Source organism: Podarcis pityusensis (genome assembly GCF_964106645.2).
Source record: "Podarcis pityusensis genome assembly, chromosome: 14".
NCBI lineage: Eukaryota > Metazoa > Chordata > Lepidosauria > Squamata > Lacertidae > Podarcis > Podarcis pityusensis.
In genome coordinates this window covers 48967188-48982928 of record NC_138039.1, presented here as the reverse complement: position 1 = coordinate 48982928, position 15741 = coordinate 48967188, and the positions used below count along the sequence as shown (strand labels likewise).

The 15741-nt window shown below is 43.3% G+C and overlaps 1 protein-coding gene across 3 annotated transcripts in view; it reads left to right on the top strand.

Annotated features, from left to right (window-relative positions):
• USP3 (ubiquitin specific peptidase 3) overlaps window positions 1-15741 on the top strand; it is a 41122-nt gene that overhangs the window by 20522 nt on the left and 4859 nt on the right. For all 3 annotated transcript variants that reach the window (XM_080980782.1, XM_080980780.1, XM_080980781.1), the window contains exons 4-12: window positions 836-919; window positions 1787-1868; window positions 3392-3474; window positions 3963-4076; window positions 9077-9190; window positions 12969-13115; window positions 14543-14649; window positions 14739-14816; window positions 14967-15085. In XM_080980782.1, coding sequence (XP_080836908.1) covers window positions 836-919; window positions 1787-1868; window positions 3392-3474; window positions 3963-4076; window positions 9077-9190; window positions 12969-13115; window positions 14543-14649; window positions 14739-14816; window positions 14967-15085 — 928 coding nt within the window. The remainder of the gene's footprint in view (window positions 1-835; window positions 920-1786; window positions 1869-3391; window positions 3475-3962; window positions 4077-9076; window positions 9191-12968; window positions 13116-14542; window positions 14650-14738; window positions 14817-14966; window positions 15086-15741) is intronic.

The following is a 15741-nucleotide window of genomic DNA, read 5'->3' as shown; positions in this document are numbered from 1 at the left end:
ATTGGATCCACCCTTGGAGCAGTCACTTTTAGTTAAGAGGAAATACATACTTTGAACTTGTATTGATCTTCTTAATACAGTGGTACCTCTGGATGCAAACGGGATCCGTTCCGGAGCCCTGTTCGCACCCTGAAGCGAACGCAACTCGTGTCTGTGCATGCGCGGGTCACGATTCACCGCTTCCACGCATGCGCGTGACGTCATTTTGAGTGTCTGCACATGTGTGAGCGGTGAAACCCGGAAGTAACGCACTCCGTTACTTCCAGGTCACTACAGAATGCAACCCGAAAATGCTCAACCCGAAGCTACTTCAACCCGACGTATGACTGTAACAAATTCTGGTAGTGAGTGTTGAAAGTATTGGCATGCTTGAGGGAGCTTTCCCCCCCCAAAGAAACCCCCAAATCTAAGGAGAAACCCCCACAACAATCCCTAAATAGCCTAGTCATATGGCAAACAGGGATGGGGAATGGAAGAGTGCCTTCTTGATCTCCATGCAGCTTATTGTATCATGGAAGTGGGCACAGCTGGCTGATAGGAACTGTGAATAGGAAAACTGCTTCTGCTATGCGGGTGAGGCTACATCTCCCCCCTCTCCTGTAGGACCCACTTGCTTGCTTCCTTTTTCAATGCAGTCTGCTTAGATCATAAGGGCAAGACCTCTGTACCTCTTCATCTGAAAGGAGGTAGTGAATACAGTTTGCATTTTAGTTCTCTTAGCACCTAACTTCTTGCTGTTTAGTTCAAGAAACCCATATTTGCTCAACATAAGTCTCATGGTGGTATGGCTGTGCTAAAGTCTGTCCATTTGCTGATTAATGTGTTCTTACTGCAGTTATCGCTGTGATGACTTCGTAGTCAATGATACCAAGCTTGGCCTGGTACAGAAAGTCCGAGAGCACCTCCAAAATTTGGAAAAGTAAGCTATATACTTATATGTGTCTTTCTGAAAGTGGATGTTGCTCATTTAGCATTGTGATGCCATTCCTTTTTAGTAGTTTGTCCTTTGTATGTGAAAGGACAGCATGGGTGCATGCTGAAAATCTAGAGGCACGCTAATTGACATGGAACAAAATCCACTGGGAAATTCTCCTGTGTAGGCTTCACTGTAATAAATAGGAGCTGTGCAAGAGCACACTGTGGTTTTGTATAGTTGCTGTTTATTTCTGTGAGACTTGCATAGCAGAACTTCCTGGTGTACTGTATCCATACGTGGGTTGGCCCTCCCCTGTGCTGCATTAGTGATGCCAAACACCTGTCACCACAATGGGCTTAAACTGCAAAAGCCTGCTGCTGGCCTGGAGTCCATTGATGGAAGTCTGTTGGTTCCAGATGTAGCATACTTTCAGTTGTCTACTTTGGCAAGCTTAAGTTTCATGTTTAGAACAATGCTTGTATGAGCAGAGATGGACTCTTGTGGGGATACTCTACCAAGTAGCCTTTGATCAAGAAAGTGGAGTTCGTTATTTTAGATCATAAATTTTAGTTCTAATTAGGGCATACTCAAGGGTGTTTGCTGTAGCATAACCTAATCAGATTAATTTGGGTATTTTATAATTGCATGCTATTGAAAATAGAATAGATTTGAGTGTGTGCTCTGAAATTATTTTAAGATGACTATTTTGTATTATAACTTCTATAACCAATGATCAGTCTCACTGTTGTATGTAAAGGAATCATTGCAAATGTGACTATGCAGTTGTCAAGACATTGTGGCCAAGATTATCTTTGGTATGTTTTCTTTAGATTTCTTAATATGTCTTAACCAATTTATTCATTACTACAGTTCAGCTTTTGCGGCAGACCGACAGAGGAAAAGAAAACTTCTGGAAGACTCTTCCCTAAACAGCAAATTGTTAAAAATAAATGTAGGTACAACATAATTTTGGAGCAGATTTCATTAATCAGTGGAGCTCATTTAGTAAATGTCTTGGGCTGTTAGCATACCTTTCTAATATACTCTTGCCTGCTGGTTCTTGAGTGACACTCCAGTGTTGGTGGTGCACACACAATTGTGTATTGAAATAGGCTCATTACCTTGTCTAGTTTTAAATACCAAAGCCTCCAAAGAGGTCACTATTCTGACTGCCCAAAATATTTTTAATTTGAAGCAAGTCTTATTCTTTAGGGTATCTGATCTTGAGCTACCATTCTGTTCTGGGCATGTGGAGACAAGGATGACAATCTTTTTTCTATCAAAGGTCATTGACTCACCAGGTGGCCAGTCAATTACCAGAGACCCCAGTTGATTTTTTTCTTGTGAATTAATGACCTGTGGGGGTCTTTTTAAAGTCTGTCTCCCTCCCTCCCTCCCTCCCTCCCAACTCCAAGATTTCTTAATGCTGCAGGCTAGAGTAGAACTGTGGCAGTCTTCATGTCTTTGCTGGTGCTCATACTTGCCCAAACAGGGCAGATGAAATCCTTCATGCACTGCCTCCTTCTTGCTAGTCACGGAGAAAAGAGGGAACAGCTTTCTTGTCCCAGCTGCTTGCAAAAGCAGTAGAAACACCAAGTGCATGTGATCCTGCTGATAAGGGGAAGGGAATGCAAGAACCATTACAGTATCTTCTCACTGCTGCTGTCGCTGTCGTGGCTTCCTTGCTGGGCCTAGCACTTGCTTGTGCAATTGGGCACTGTGCCTCTGCCTGCTCAGGGAGGCTAGAGCAGGCTGTGGTGTCTGATAAAGCCTGGAGAGCCCTTTGGACTGGTTGCAACCTGGCTGCAAGTTTCCCAGACATGGCCTGGAGGAAAGCTGGGTTCAGCATCTATTCACTCATTCATTCTAAAATTCTGCCCTGCATAATTTCCTAAAGGAACCCAAGCTAGCTAAGAGATCAAATGACAAGACAAATAACAAATAAAATAATTCCATGCTTTTAGCATAAAGCTCCCCCATGTGACCTTGAACAGCATATCCTGCTCTCAGCCTAGCCTACGTTACATGCAGAATCGAAAATATTAATAAAGAATAAATACTATTTTGCTTGCAAAGTGGACCTAATAAGAGAAGTATTATTATTAATTTATTATATTATGTATTATCTTATTTATTTATTATCTGGGTCACTGGTGGTCTCAGCCCAGCCAGAATTAGGTGTGAAAATTTGGGTGCTTTGTTCCTCTGGTGGGCACACAGCTGTTCCACTTGTGCAATTTGTGACAGCCCTTTCACAAGCTGTGTTAAAGCTTTGTGGGTTTGGCTCGAATCTATCATTCTGTGTGTTCTGAATTCTGTGTGGCATACTCTCATTGGATGAGAGTATTTATATGTAATACTTTTAAAACTTGATGTAGGCATGTAGCCCTCTGTTTCAAAGAAAGCAGGTGGATGGAAGATTATGTATAGCCTATTGTAAGATGACTCGTTTGCCTTGATGTCTCTGGTTCACAGGGAAGCACCACAGCCCTGTGTGCTACAGGCCTTCGGAATCTGGGTAACACATGTTTCATGAATGCGATTCTTCAGTCACTCAGGTACTCATTGCTTTATTTTTAAAAATCCCACTTCTGTAATTGGCTTCTAGGCTAAGTGTTGTTGTGCACCCTGTGATGTATTGAGAGAGTAGGACATTTCACTGAGGCTAAAATATGTGCATCTGAAGGGTCTCTCTACACCCATAAGAGCAAGTTTTGCAGCTCCATTTATGTCAGTTTGCATTCCCACCAGTGGCATATCTAAAACTGACAAAACCCTGTAATATATTTGCAAATAAAACTTCCTGTGATGTTTGAAAAGAGGATCCGTAAGACCGACCTCTTACTGCGCAGTTTAATTTCAAGTGTGTTAACATGCAGGTATTTGAGAGGCAATTGTAGAATGTTCAAGTTACATCTGTGTGTGCGCTTTATAGCTGCCCTACAGCTATTCATTGCTGGGTTACAAAGAAAACAGTTAAATCCTTTGGTTTCTTTTCTGTCCCTCTTGGTACATATTTCTGGTTCACATCTCTTTCTTTCAACAGTAACATTCAGCAGTTCTGTTGCTACTTCAAAGAATTGCCGGCTGTGGAGCTTCGGAATGGGAAGACTGCAGGCCGGAGAACTTACCATACTCGAAGCCAAGGGGATAACAGCATGTAAGTCTAAACACAGCATGTATGCCTATATACATATATATACAAACAGCACACATAGTTTATCTGTATCCTTCCATAAAACTATAGAGTTGGAAGGGACCCCGGGTCATCTAGCTCAACCACCCAGCACACAAGAATATGTGCTGGGGATCAAAATGGGGATCAAAACCTGCAGCCTGGTATTAATAGCAGCACGCCCTAACTACTAAGCTATTTCCACCTGTAGCACAGGAAGTGAGACATTATACTATGTGGGTATCAGTAATACCCTGTGTATTGGCATAATAAGTACCATGCTCTAACCACTGAGCTATCCAGCCTGTAATGCTGGGGTGTGTGGTTGTTCCATATGGTTGTTCCATCTGCATCTTGCAAAGGATCCTAGAATTGTAGAGTTGGAAGGGACCACAAGGGTCATCTGGTCTAATCCCCTGCTATGCAGGAAACAATGTTCGGTAGATTTATTGCTTTACTGTTCGGCGCCCAGCCACGCTTCCCCTGCGAGCCTCTGTAGCTTCTGTTTACGCAGTGTGGCTTTCGAGCGGTCGTAAAGCAATTAGCAGAATTACACAGCGGTGTGTGTCGAAAGAGCAGTAAACAAGTCCCACACGTTTCTTCTGTCCTAATATCCCTTTATTTGCTCAAAAGTAGCATATTTACAATCAATAACAGCCATTAGATTCAAGCTGCATCTTCTCCCTCTGTTTGCAGCTACGCAACAAACTGCTTCCGCTTTTCACTCAGCTCACAGCATTCCAAGCTGCTTTTGTCACGTCCTGGCGTACTTCCCTTGTACGCGCCTCCTCTCAGGCTTGAGGCACAGAAGGTTAACCCTTCACTACACCCAACAAACAACTTTTTGCTCAATGTGGGACTTGAACCCACAACCCTGAGACTAAGAGTCTCATACGATGCTGACTGAGCTATCCAGCCACACGTGCTATCACCATCCGGGGATCCGCCACTGCTCCAAGTCCCAAGCCCCATGCAGGGAATAAATCAGCACACCTGGCTTTGTCCAGTGAGCTATGCTGACTAAAGGGAGCGCCTTCTATACCAGCGCATAAACTCATGCAGGCCCTATTCACGCTTAAATGCAAACGTTTTAACTACGCATGCATCCCATGTCTTAAAGGCCCCAGCATTTCTTAAAAGGCTCACGTGAACTTCACCTATAGACCCAATATACTAATAAATACATGCAAACTCCACTCATGCTGAGAATCAGACGTTACCAACCATACGTGCATCCAGGGCCTTAAGAGTCCCATGAGATGCTGCTTCAAAACATGGCAGACAAAATGTAAACCCTGAAATTCCAAATCTGAGATCTACAGGCAGCCACACAGATGGAGCATTTTGAGAATCGGGCACAAGTGCTTCCACAACTAGGGCAGACCTACTGCTGGCATTACAGAAAGCACTAGTCATAATATGGTTCTGTACTTACCCCCCCCCCAACCAAGATCCAGCAGTGTGGCCACATGCACGCAAAATGGCGCCTGCCACGTGCGAGCAGCAAAGCTTGAGAGGGGCAACTCCAGCGATCGGGCCCGTTGCCTGGGCGCTCCTCCGAAAATGTGACCAACTGCGGGCTAAAGCGCTGGCGTGTCCCTGTGCACTTCCAACCCTTCCAAGGGTTAAAGGACTCCGGTGCTCCGCCACACCTGGGAACTTCAGCTGACTCCAGTGCTTGGCTCGGATGAGCTGTGCCTTGCTGCCAGTGCTCCTCTGCACTTGGGGGTCTCCTCTGACTCCAGTGCTTTTACCCAATTGTCCCATGACGCTCCTCTCGCTGTGTCTTCTTAGTCTTCTTCCGATGACGCTCTGGGGACAACTGCGCTGCTGGTATCAGTTCCAATCCCCTTTTCTACTTTTGGACTGCTCAGATGCAGTCCTCTCCTCCTCCCCTGCCCCCCAAGCCGCTGCAGATAGGGCAAATTTGAATTTGGCGGAAACCCAGCAAGTACCGTGGTGACCAAGGGGTGGGGCGGTGGGGCTTTGAGAGGATGGCGGGGCCGGGCGCCAGGCCCCAAACCTTGCCCACCTCTAGACCCAGTGAGCAGTCTGTATCCTCATCAGTTATTTATACTCTTGGTTGTTAATATTTTCTGGTGTATAGAATACAGTTCATGGTGTTGCTGCCCTGTGAAATTGGCACTGTTAATTCTGCATGATTTCACTCAAGAGCCAAAAACTTGTATCAGCATCTAATTTGAATTTGGGACACATGACAAGCCATTTATGTGGAGTTTCAAAAAAGAACATAGAGATCTTCTAGATGGTGGACTTCTCAGAGAACATATGGGATTGGGTGGCTAGTTAAATATAGGAAAAAACAAAACACATAACATGGAGCAAGGGGGAGCAACAGAGGTGCCAACTTGTGAGGGAGGTGGTGGGCCAAGGTTGTGTGTGGGATCGATTCATGATGCTGGAGGAGGTAGGAATGCGGCGGCAGCACGGCATCAATGGCTGCTGACTCCTCCTCCTTCTGCCACCACTGTCTCGGAGCTGCTTCTCCTCTCCTTCCCCTCTGTGGCAGCAGGAGGAGAAGGAGCTGGCCACTGAAGGTACGCCGTGCTTGGCCTTGATTTTTCAGAACATTGGGGGGCACCCCCAAAAATATTGGGGTGTCCAAAAGGATTGGGTCCCCAGGAGTTGGCACCCTTGGAGAGGAAGATGGTTCACTGTGTATTCCTGGCACTGGAAATTCAACCCAAACCAGCAAAAAGAGAACCCTTCTCATGCAGATTAATCTAGCTGTGGTGGAAAGATTTAAGGGCAAATTACAAGAAGAACGGTACGCTTCTTCTATCTGGGATGATCATCCTCTTCCACTGGGTGTGCAGTTTCGGGAGGGACGCACATGGAGTGGTGAGGGACACCTGCCTAGCCAACCAGAACAACCGAGTCAACCCTGGCAATCAATGGGGTGACAGATGTCTTAGCCAGATCACCCTCACATCCGATATAAATGGACCCTTGAGCACCATGAACTAGAGAAAACCTGTGTTTTCAAATATATTGGAGTCTTTTTCAGTGAAACAGTGACTTGGAGGTGGCACACCAAGGTGATGAAAATCAGAATGTAGAGAGTGACCAGGGCTCTGAAGAAGTTTTACTTCATAAAGGGCAGGAAACAGTTTGATCCCACGCTGAAAGTATTTGGCAGTAAAGTGATCCCTCAAATGCTTTATGGAGTCAAAAACTGGGGTGAGGATGAGAGTGCTATTAAGGGGTTAGAAACGGTACAAAACCAATTTCTCAAGAGATTATTTTCCCTGCTCAAGGGAACAGCAGTTGCACTCTTATGTACAGAAGCTGGATGGACAACGTTAAGTGCAAGAGCGGACTGTACCAGATTTAATTACCTGAAAAAACTCCTCCATGCCATGCGAGTGCTTGCCAGCCTTGTACTATGTGGAATTGGAGAACAGCCAATGGTGGAAATCTAACAACCAATGTAACTTGAATTCTTATTATTTCCATGAGCTAGAGGAGATTATATCCACAGACAAACGTCAATTAAGGGATTGGTGTCATTGGACAGAATCACTACGCAATCTGCAAGTGATCAAATCCTCTAAATGTTCTCCCTGATTCCCCCTTCTAAAAACAGTCCCTTTTAGAGCCAGTCCCCTGCTGAATCTCCGGCCAGCCTCACTAAGAATCACTTTTATCGAGCTGCATTTTCAAGCTATGCCCTTCACCATCTTGGATGGACAATACCACAGGGTATACTGTACAAAGACAGACTCTATATGTGGGCAACTGCAGGTGGACAACATCTTGCACTATTTACTATATTGCCCGCTATACACTGGTCCTAGGAGGTGATTTCTCACCCAACCACCTGTACAAGAAAGCTGTCTCCCCCTTCTACAGCTTCTTAGTGATGCAAACACTTCAGTGACTTGCAAAGTTGCCCTTTTTGCTCTGGTGGCCAAAAAGAGCAGAAAGAAGACCCTGGACAATATAGCATTGAACTGTAAGGGTGACAGAGAGATCTAAGCAGAGACTATTATTTGTGGTGAATCATCCTTTTATTTGTGTATTTATTTTTGATTCAGATTTGTTATGGCCAATGCTAGAACGATAAAGTTATTTGGATTGGATTACAAGAAGAATTTCATGTAATCCACAGCTATCATGAATGGTCTTAGAGGAGTCTAATAATCTCTGTGGGGTTAGGAATGTCTTCCCACAGTGCCAGGAAATGTGAGCTGCTGCCCTCACCACTGAGGAGCAGAAAGTGGTGTCTATAGATGTGGTCTCTCTCTCTCTTGCCACCTGATTGAAAATTCCCCATTCTACCCAGTAACCTGAGATGGTCAGGAAAGCCCTACATTCAGCTAAACATGATACAGCCTGGTTTGTTAGCTAACTTTCTCTCCAGAAGAGATTCGAGCCCTGAAAAGCCTCAGGCAAATCACATTCGTAGTCTCATTTTTCCATCTGTGAATTGAGAATAACACTACTTTGTTTGTAGGTCATGACTTAAAATTCGGCTGGCATGCATGTTTTTAGTATGGGAAGGTGAAAATTTATAAAAGTTTTATGAACCATATTCTTAGGAAGAATCTGTATAGAGTTTGGGAGAAATATAAAAATCTGCTGGAAAGGAAAACACTTTTATGGCCATCTCCTATCGAGTCTATTAAAATTAAGAGAATTAATATGGATAGACAGTGCACACTTTACAGGGGGGGAATGACCTAATCAATAGAAAATGTAAGGAGCCATGTTACAGATTGATTACAATACCATCAGGTATTTTTTAACCCATTTAAAACATTTTTATTAAAGATTTCTTGGTTTACAAAAGTATGTGCAATGTCTCTTTTTTCAAGTTACCTTTTCTACAGATCAGTTTCATTTGTTGAGACATTAGTGTTACATTAGGAAGAAAAGGGGGAAAGGGGGAGGGGGCCATGGTGAGTGGGGGTGGGGTTGAGTGGCAATGCATCTATTAAAAACTTTTCAATTTTCTTCCACAGTTCATTGGTAGAAGAGTTTCGGAAGACTCTGTGTGCTTTGTGGCAAGGGAGTCAAACAGCGTTCAGCCCTGAATCATTGTTTTATGTTGTTTGGAAAATCATGCCAAACTTTAGGTAAGTCCTATAAGAAAAGGAGGAGTGCTGTTAGCAACTCAGTGACTCTCCAGAACGATGGCATTTTGTTGTCCCTGAATGCAGTGTTACCTTGCTCTTGAGAGCTTCTAGCTCTGTAGGAATGATGCCCACCGTGTGCCAGCAGGCTCTTATTCTTCCAGTATACAGAGGAAGCAGTGTTAGTGGTTTTTGAGTGTTTTTGTTGTATTTGAGGTCTAGCAGGGCTAAGTCATTCCAAGTTCTTAGTCTGTGCAACATGGCTTAAGTACCTGACAGAACCCAAACCTTTGCTTTTGGCAAGGACTGTGCTTAAAAATGTACAGCTCTAGCAGGTTCAAGCAAACATACTGGGCAAAACTTCCTTGATTCTCTCAATATTGAATTCGTTTCTGTCATTGTAGTTATAAATAAGTGCTGCAAAGAGAATAAATCTATGTGCAATAGGCATTTTGCACCCAGGCTGTCAAAAAGAACAGTTCACACAAGTAAATCCAAGTGTCATTCCTCTCCAAGGTCTCCCTGTCCTGGCCCCTGAACCTCTTTCAAAGGAGCACTGAACCCTATTAGGATTAATTGTGCAGAAGGTAAGTTGCTCCATATTTTCAGGTAGTAAAGATGTTCTGTTGATGTATTAATGCCTCTAGCAGTGCTGAAAAGATGCTCTGAATGCACAACCAGAGCCTGTGAAGTGAGAAGCCCAGGCCATTCCTTTCCCTCTTCCAGTAACTGTCTGTCTATCCCTGGCTGATGAGAATCAAGGAAGTTTAGCACCAGTAGTTTCAGGCAATGGGCAAAAGTCATAATCGTGCTTCCTACAATACTTTTGGCCAGTTATCCTCCTCAACAGTTGTTTGAAGTCAAAGCAAGAGCTCTGCTCCCTAAGTTGGCTCCAGCAGATTTTCAGCACTGTGGGTTTGTTTGCTTTTAACAGAAAGGGATGTTAATGACAATAAATATATTATGGCACTCGAATGCATTTCATCAGATGGAGGAAATGTTATCCTTGGTTGGCATTGCAGGTATATGTATACCTAAGGGAATCAGAGAGTGAAAAAAGTAGACAGTGAGATCAGAGGGGAAAGAATTTGAAAAAATACATACATGGACAATTACATAAAGTTTAAATGTGTGAAAAATAACCAATATTCATAAAGCATTTTGGCATTGCTAAGCTAATATAATATGGGGGGGGGGGGACACCCTGCCATAGTCTGTCTTTTTTGCATCTTGTTTCCCTCCGGTCTCTTGTTTGTTCTTTGCACTCATTGCCAACTGAGACTATTACTTCACGCATCTGAGGAGCTGGACTCTCACGTCTGTTACATCTTTAAGGCGCCATGAGACTTCATTTTTGCTCTGATAGACTAACATAGCTCCCCCTTTCTAAAAGAGTGTTGCTGTTGCTCCAGCCCTATGCTGATTCAAGCATGTGACTGCACTGAAGAGTCTTGTTTCTGAAGCAATCTCAGAGAAGGGCTCTGCTTGTATAGTGATGGATCTACAATTCTGTCTCTTCCTCCCGCCCCCAACAGTATTCTTAACATGTGCAAGTCATCATTAGATGCTCTGTGCTTGAACCCGCCTTGAGTTAGGCTGAGAGAAAGGCTGTTTCTTTCTTGGAGACTTTACAAATATTTCCCTGTTGAGAAAATATGAACAATATGGACCAAACCTTTTCAGGTGGCTTTGTTTGGCATACTCATTTGAGAAAGTGTATGCTTGGAAGGCTTTTCGTGAACAGTTTTAAGTTTGTTTCCCATTTTTCAAACTGTGGGTGGATCCAGCTCGGGCCCAGGTTTCACTGTCCTCTAGCCTCGCTTCCCAGTCTGAAAAAAAGAACTCGGAGGAAAACTATAAAATCCTTAGTGAGATTGTCTTGATTAGGAATGTTATCGATTCCAGATAATTTTGTGTACTTAATAGCACATATAATACCTTCTTTGCCAAGAAATATAATTGTATAAAATCCTGTAGTGGACTGTAAACACTGACATTGCTTAGAAGCTTTGGTTTTGTACAAATTTCAGGCGAATCTGGTGTGCCATTTGTTTGTTTAACCAATTTATAGACTGTCTAATATATATATTTAAAAGCTTCTAAGTAGTTTTACAAAGTAGAAGTTATAAAATCAAAAGACTACAAAAGAAAGTAAAATGAAATACATGCTGTCAATAAAAATCCAGTCAAAACCCTGAAATAAAATGCTGAGCAATGCAGTCTAAAAATGTAATTATATATTTGCTGTGATTAGAAAGCTAAACGGTAATTTTTTTGTTTTCTCTATTGGTTTCTTGTATCCCTGGGTAAATTTAAAAATGGATTCATATTGTGCACCAGGAAATGACCCATCTAGACAATGAGAGGCTTCTCTACACATTTTTATCAACACATTTATTTTATTTTCCATTCCTTCTCCTACCTAGGTTTCAGTGTCTTTTTCTCCTTCCCCCAAGTCAGTCCTCATTTTGCTGTTCTGTTTTTTGTTTTGTTTTGTTTTGTGGTACTTCTGCCAACCTTGGGGATACTCCAAAATGTACTGATACGTCCCTGTTTTGTGTCTGGTGGTGCTGTTCTGACTCCATAAGTGCATTAATTTTCCCACTGAATGCTGGGAATGGGACACACAATAAGTAGCAAGCATTCTCTGGAATTGGGTGGATGCACTGGATACTGTGCTGAAAGCATAACCCCAGTTTTGCTGCATGATTACAGCAGCAGCCATGAAATGGCATCCAGTTGTAGTTAGAGCACACAAGAGGCAAGAGAGCAGTAAGGATATTACTATTATAGGCAGGTAGATGCCACAGCAAATGTCCACATACAGGGGATGTACACCATTCAGTTGATTATTTTTTGTTTTGTTTTCCTATATCTCAGTCGGGCAACCCACAGGCCCCATAGCACACCCACTGAACCGCTCTCCCTATTTCTTCCTGTCAGTCCTTTTTCGGCTCATGCTGGTTATGGGTGCTACAGAGCTGGCTGCCATGTTTTCTTACATTAATGTGCATGGGCACAGGGGTGTAGGAAGGGGAGCAGGGGGCGGTCTGCCCCGGGTGCCATCTCTGAGGGAGGTGACAAAAAGGCACCCTGTGTGGGCACACTTGTCAGCCTGGGCACTTTCATGAAGAAACATTGCTGTTGGTCCTGGAGAAGCAGGCAGGAGATCCATGAATAGGTGGATTCCTAAAGTGGCAGCTGTTGCGATGGGGTGCTGGTGGTAGCCAGATCTCATTCCCCAACTTCAGTGTGTGCTTGGTTTACTTTTGAAATAAAATACGTTCCCATGTGTTAGGGCTACAGTACAATATAAGTTCATATTGCAGAACATTTGCAATGCCTGCAGTGTGTTCATTTTAGAGTTGTTTTCACAGGGTTTTTAAAATATATAAATGTCCCTTCCTCTGTCTTGAAAATAAACCATCTAGGTAAAGTAAATTGCACTACAAGTACAAAACTCCCACCGCCTTCACAACCTTACCACATTGGCATATTTCAAAATGTGTTTCGCGTTGCTGGATTTTCTTTCAGCTCCGAATAAGTTTTGCATTTGAGCTATTGTAGGGAAGCTTGTTGGCCTTTTGTTTGGTTGTAGAACTACAGGGCCATATATCTGTTGTCACAGTGGCAAGAATGATCACTCTGAGCCTTTTTTTATTATAAAGTGATACATCCAATGTAATTGAAATTTCCTGATTTGTAAGCCATGCCATGTAATGTGAATTATGTACCAATGTAAGTAAGCAGTCTGTATATTCATTGATATGTTTGTGTTAAGGGGCTACCAGCAGCAAGATGCCCATGAATTCATGCGTTACCTTTTGGACCATCTGCACTTGGAACTCCAAGGAGGCTTCAATGGTGTTTCCCGCTCAGTCATCTTGCAAGAGAATTCGGGTCTTTCTGGTGGCAGTAGATGCTGCATGTAAGAAGAGAGGTTTTTAATCTGGTTTCCTCAAACCATAAGATCTGAATTGTAGGGCAGAAAATGCAAATTATGTAGTTTCTAGACAACAAAGATTGGGAGTGGCCTTTGGCAGAAGTTTGTCAGAAAAATGCTCACAGAGGTTGGGAGCCAGCATGTTAGCAGCTGGCTTTGGCTTGCAGCCTCTGATCATGCTGAAGGCAGACTCCTGGGAGCTGACATGTTATCTTCAATGGATAATTATTTCCCATCACAGCTGATGCCTCCTGCCAACCTAGCAGTTCAAAAGCACGTCAAAGTGCAAGTAGATAAATAGGTACCGCTCCAGCGGGAAGGTAAACTGTGTTTCCGTACGCTGCTCTGGTTCGCCAGAAGCGGCTTAGTCATGCTGGCCACATGACCTGGAAGCTGTACACCGGCTCCCTTGGCCAGTAAAGTGAGATGAGAGCTGCAACCCCAGAGTCGGCCATGACTGGACCTAATGGTTAGGGGTCTATTTACCTTTTACAGCTGATGCACTTTATTGGTGGGGCAAGCAGAAATTCCTGGAGAGTAGCCTGGCATCCCAACTCCCCCCCCCCCCCAATAACCATGTGGCATTTTTCTGCGTCATGTCCAGTTCCCTCACATTGCCCTTTGTATGCCAGGAAGTGAGGTGACACATGGGGAGTATGTCCCTTGGAAACATGGACCTCTTATGCCAAGTAGATGAAGTGGGAGAGTGGCCAGTTAAATGGAAGCATCCTCATCTGCTGAAGTGGTGCTTCCATGCCTCAGCAATGTGTCTGCCTTTGAGGGATAGGTGAAGGGAAGTATAAAGGCTGAGCTTTAGGGTTCAGCCTTTTGAAAGTATAGGACATGGGTGCAGTAGCCCTCTCCAGCCCTCTCCTGATCCTAGAGGTAGAACAGAGCCATCATCAATAACTAGTTGCCATTCGTAGCCTTATGTCCTTCCACAAATTTCTTTAATCATCCTTTAAATTCATCCAAGTTGGTAGCCATCACCACATCTTGCTGGAGTTAATTCCATAGCGTAACTATGCATTCTGTGTGTGGAAAAAGTACTTTTCTTTTTTCTGTCCTGAATCTCCCAGCATTCAACTTCATCGGGTGTTCCTGGGTTCTGCTGTTATGAGAGAGGGAGAAAAATGTTTTTGTACAGTATACTCCTTCTCAACCACAACTGGTGCTTCTTCATTTATTTATCTGGGGATACTTTTTGCCACTTGGACAGAGCATAACATTTATGTTGTATTTGGGGCAATATTAGTAGCTCCATTTCTGAATGTAAGCACCTCTCCATATCCGTTCTAAGAAACTTAGATGACCTAAAGGATGTTTTCAGCATGGCTAGGGGCTCTTGGTGGTAGTTGAATGTGACCAGCTGTGCAGTGCTGACCCTTTTCTCCTTGTAATGTTATCTTCAGAAATGGCACGTCTACTGTTGTCACAGCCATCTTTGGAGGCATTCTGCAGAATGAAGTCAACTGCTTGATATGTGGGACTGAATCCAGAAAGTTTGATCCATTCCTAGGTAAATCAAGCATCTTGAAAAGTTTTATGAGCAGATGTTATGTTTTTGACATTAGAAACTAATTTTGAAATTGCCTGTGTCTTCTTTAGACCTTTCGCTAGATATTCCAAGTCACTTCCGAAATAAACGTAAGAACCAAGAAAATGGACCAATGTGTACATTACCAGGTAGGTGGTGGTGTTTTTTTAAACCCTTGCCATCTGCATATATCAATTGCCTTTTTTGCCTCTTTCATCAGTATTTTTATTTAGATCATTAGAGGGATGGGTCAAAAAGCAGAGGAAATGACTTTAATCATGTCAATTCAATTGTTCTAGATTGTCTTCGCAGTTTTACAGACCTGGAAGAACTTGATGAAACAGAGCTCTATATGTGCCACAAATGTAAAAAGAAGCAAAAGTCCACCAAGAAATTTTGGATTCAGAAACTACCAAAGGTGAGATCTAGGAGTTGAAATTTGTAAAAGATTATGGATCTCAGCCTTCTGCAAACTGGTGCCTCCCATATAATTTGGACTACAGCTCCCTATTTGCCTCAGCCAGCACAGCTGGGTTTAGAGATGAGCAGAAACGACTTACCTGATAATAAGCAACACTCAAGATAGAACAGACTCAGACAAGAGGAATTATTTAAAAATTAGGATTCAAGGGACTGGAGTTTTAAAGGAAGGGTCTTAGTGAGAGAGTGATTTTGATTGGCATAAGGAGATATTCATATCACAAGCAAACCCCCCCCCCCAAAAAAAAACCCAGCCACCACTCTTCCAGTGTTACTGCTGCTAAGAGAATGAACTAGCACAGGGAAATGGAAAACAGTGGCACAGGTCTGTCATATTACTTTATCATCCTTCCTATATGATTGAAGACATTCCTTCTAAAGTCATTCTTTGGTTGGAAGTTAGAGCTGTCAGTCACAAAATGAACTTCTCTTTCATGCCTGGCCTTTTCTATTGTGGAGAGCTTGTAGAGAAAAGTTTAAACTTGTTGCCTGTCCCTTGGAAGCCTTGGAAGAAGCGTCAGAGATTCTGATTTGCGTCAGAGAAGGGCCAAATCTTTTCAAAACAAGCCACTTTGAAAGTGCACGCTTTGACCA